The following is a 2,782-nucleotide window of genomic DNA, read 5'->3' as shown; positions in this document are numbered from 1 at the left end:
TACCTGCTCATGTCTCTGTATTTTAAATAAAATTAATTCAGGAACTTGTCTTCCAGAAATATATTTACTGCTGTGTGTTTATCCATTATTTCTTGCCTGGATCGCAGGTTGTGAATGGCAAGTCTTTCATTCTAACATGCTTGAACAGGGGCCTTCAGTTGTGAAAATACTGCTTTTGAATTTTCTGCCCATAGAACGTACTATTCCCCATAATAAAAACCTGGTAGTCATGCAGATTTTAGTGAGCAAAGTAGATTTAGAATTCTTGAGTTTGCTTCTACAGATCTAAGCGTTGGTTGGGTGTTTTTTTTTCTGTTGCAGATGCCACCTTCAATGAACAGCAAGATCTTTTTTGTCAGAAGTTGCAGCAGTGTTGTGTTCTCTTTGACTTCATGGACTCTGTTTCAGACCTGAAAAGCAAAGAAATTAAGAGAGCCACACTGAATGAACTGGTTGAATATGTTTCAACAAATCGTGGCGTGATTGTTGAATCAGCGTATGCTGACATAGTGAAAATGGTAAGTAGAATGCCTTTGTTTTATTATGAATTTTAATAAAGCATCTTAAATAAATCAGTTTATGACTTGGATGGCATCTAACTCAGAATTTCTGTTGGTTATTCTGCTTATACAATATAATATAATTCGCTAATGATAACTTGGCTTACAAGATTGTTTAGAAAGGCTCGTAGAAACAAACAACTTGTAAGTGTTAATTATTAGCTGAAATATGATGCACTCAGGTTAATTAAGATGAAAGAACTGGTGTATTGCAGATGCTTGCACTCTGGGTAAGCTTTGAAGTTGTTCTTGACCAGAAAATGTCAATATTTCAGTTCTGACTGCCTTAGTTTATTTAAGAATGGCAGTTTCTGGTAAAGATTTTTGTGGCTGCTCGTGTCAACAGGAAGGTTTATCAGTGTAAGAGAGTGACTCTGCTTCGTAAACACTTTATATGGCTGTTTGTTACTGTTTTGGCCTCGGGAGAGCTGCGCTGGAGTAGTCCAAGTGCTTTGCTCGAGTTGTAAACCACAGGATGACTTGTACTGTACAATTTCTGCTAACAGCTTGTTGAATATGCCACAAAATACTTGTGGTTGTTATCTGCTGACTTTCCCAGTTTTATACGCGTTTCCAAATGCTGCGTAAGAGATGTTTTAAGTAACGCCTGTACTCCATGTACAGGGAATGCAGCTGAAGGACATTTGACAATCTGAAAGATTTTTACATTGTTTTTCCTAGACATTTGAAATGTAAAAAAAAAAAAAAAAAATCTAGTCAGTGTCTGTACATTTAGGCTAATGGTTCTTTAAACTTCAGTTAAGGTTACGGAGGCACAATGCTGCCTTTGACAATGCTATTGGGAACGTAGACAGGCCAGTCCAAGCATATATGGCCTGTGACTTTTGTAGTTTTCTATACGGTGCAAGATGGGGTTTTTTTTAAGGTTTTCTTTTGGGTTTTTGTTTGGTGGGTTTTGTTTTTCTGGGTTCTTTTTGTGAGCAGCTGATCCAGAAGATCAGATCTTTAATATAAAACATTAATACAAAATTTAATATAATTATATTTTTATTTTTAAAATGTAGAAATTCTGCCATTATATGCAAGGGCTGGGATTATTTAAACCCTTTTACTAACTTCAGCTGTTTCACCAGATGCTTAAGTTTTACAAAAGATCCAGGGCACTGATGTTTTTTCTATAGTTCTGTTTTTTAAAGGAGCTGAGTTGCTGTCCTCATGGTTTTTTACATACGAGAATAAAGGACAGAGTATGTTCACCTCTTCTTTGGCTGCTTTTTTTTTCTCTGCTGGTGGCAGCAAGCCTGAATCTTTGCAGTATTTTCTTACTCTGTGTGCCCTCTGTAGCCTGTTCTTAGAAGAGAGAGTTTACTGACTAGCCTGTCACACTTGTTGAAGGGAGATTTTCTTTATATTGCAGTTGTTTTCTTTTCTTGGAGATAAGGTGTTGTTGAGCTGTTCCTTTTGAGGTTATTGTTGTTGTGCAAATGACTGGGCTCTGTGGATGCTTGTTTTTCCTTCCATGACAAATTTCTGTCCCCCTTTCTCCCCTAAAATGACAGAAATTGAAGAAGGCCTTAAATGCCCAGTGAGAGCTTTTTCAGGGCTCGACACAAAAGATCCCTCCAAGCCTGAATAGTATTTCTGGTCTCCCTGGCAACTGGCAGCAGCAAAGATCTTCACTGTGAATTAGGACCAAGTACCAGCTTTCAGAAAAACTCTGGATGGGTCTCTCCCTCCAAACAACGCGTGTGTCAGGCTTGAGGCCTTTCTTTGTAGCAAAACTTCTGAGATTAAAATGACTTTTTTTTAATGTTTAGACTGATCAATGTTACAACATTAGAAGAAGCAGCACGTGAGTTTTTCTGTGGAGTTTGAATGATAGTGTTTTAGGGATGAAGAGTAGAAATCAACCTTAATGAAACCCGACTATCATCTAACTGTTAGTAAGCGGTGAACAGACTACAAAAATTCCCTGAAAAAAGCCAGTGGCATCAGTGGACTTTTTTTTAATGTTTAGACTGATCAATGTTACAACATTAGAAGAAGCAGCACGTGAGTTTTTCTGTGGAGTTTGAATGATAGTGTTTTAGGGATGAAGAGTAGAAATCAACCTTAATGAAACCCGACTATCATCTAACTGTTAGTAAGCGGTGAACAGACTACAAAAATTCCCTGAAAAAAGCCAGTGGCATCAGTGGCAGAAACAGAGTCGGTTTCTTTCCAAAGCCCCCTATCTTTACCTAGTCTTGGGACACCTTTCC

At 37.8% G+C, this 2,782-nt stretch overlaps 1 protein-coding gene across 1 annotated transcript in view; it reads left to right on the top strand.

Annotated features, from left to right (window-relative positions):
* Positions 1–317: 317 nt before the first annotated feature.
* The window catches only part of PPP2R5A (protein phosphatase 2, regulatory subunit B', alpha), a 23,971-nt gene continuing 21,506 nt past the window's right edge, over positions 318–2,782 (top strand). Inside the window, exon 1 of the mRNA XM_010142736.1 lies at positions 318–518. Within this exon, the coding sequence (XP_010141038.1) occupies positions 393–518 (126 nt within the window). The 5' untranslated portion in view covers positions 318–392. The remainder of the gene's footprint in view (positions 519–2,782) is intronic.

Source organism: Buceros rhinoceros, unplaced genomic scaffold (genome assembly GCF_000710305.1).
Source record: "Buceros rhinoceros silvestris isolate BGI_N320 unplaced genomic scaffold, ASM71030v1 scaffold6259, whole genome shotgun sequence".
Lineage (NCBI taxonomy): Eukaryota > Metazoa > Chordata > Aves > Bucerotiformes > Bucerotidae > Buceros > Buceros rhinoceros.
This window is presented reverse-complemented; position numbering and strand designations above follow the sequence as displayed.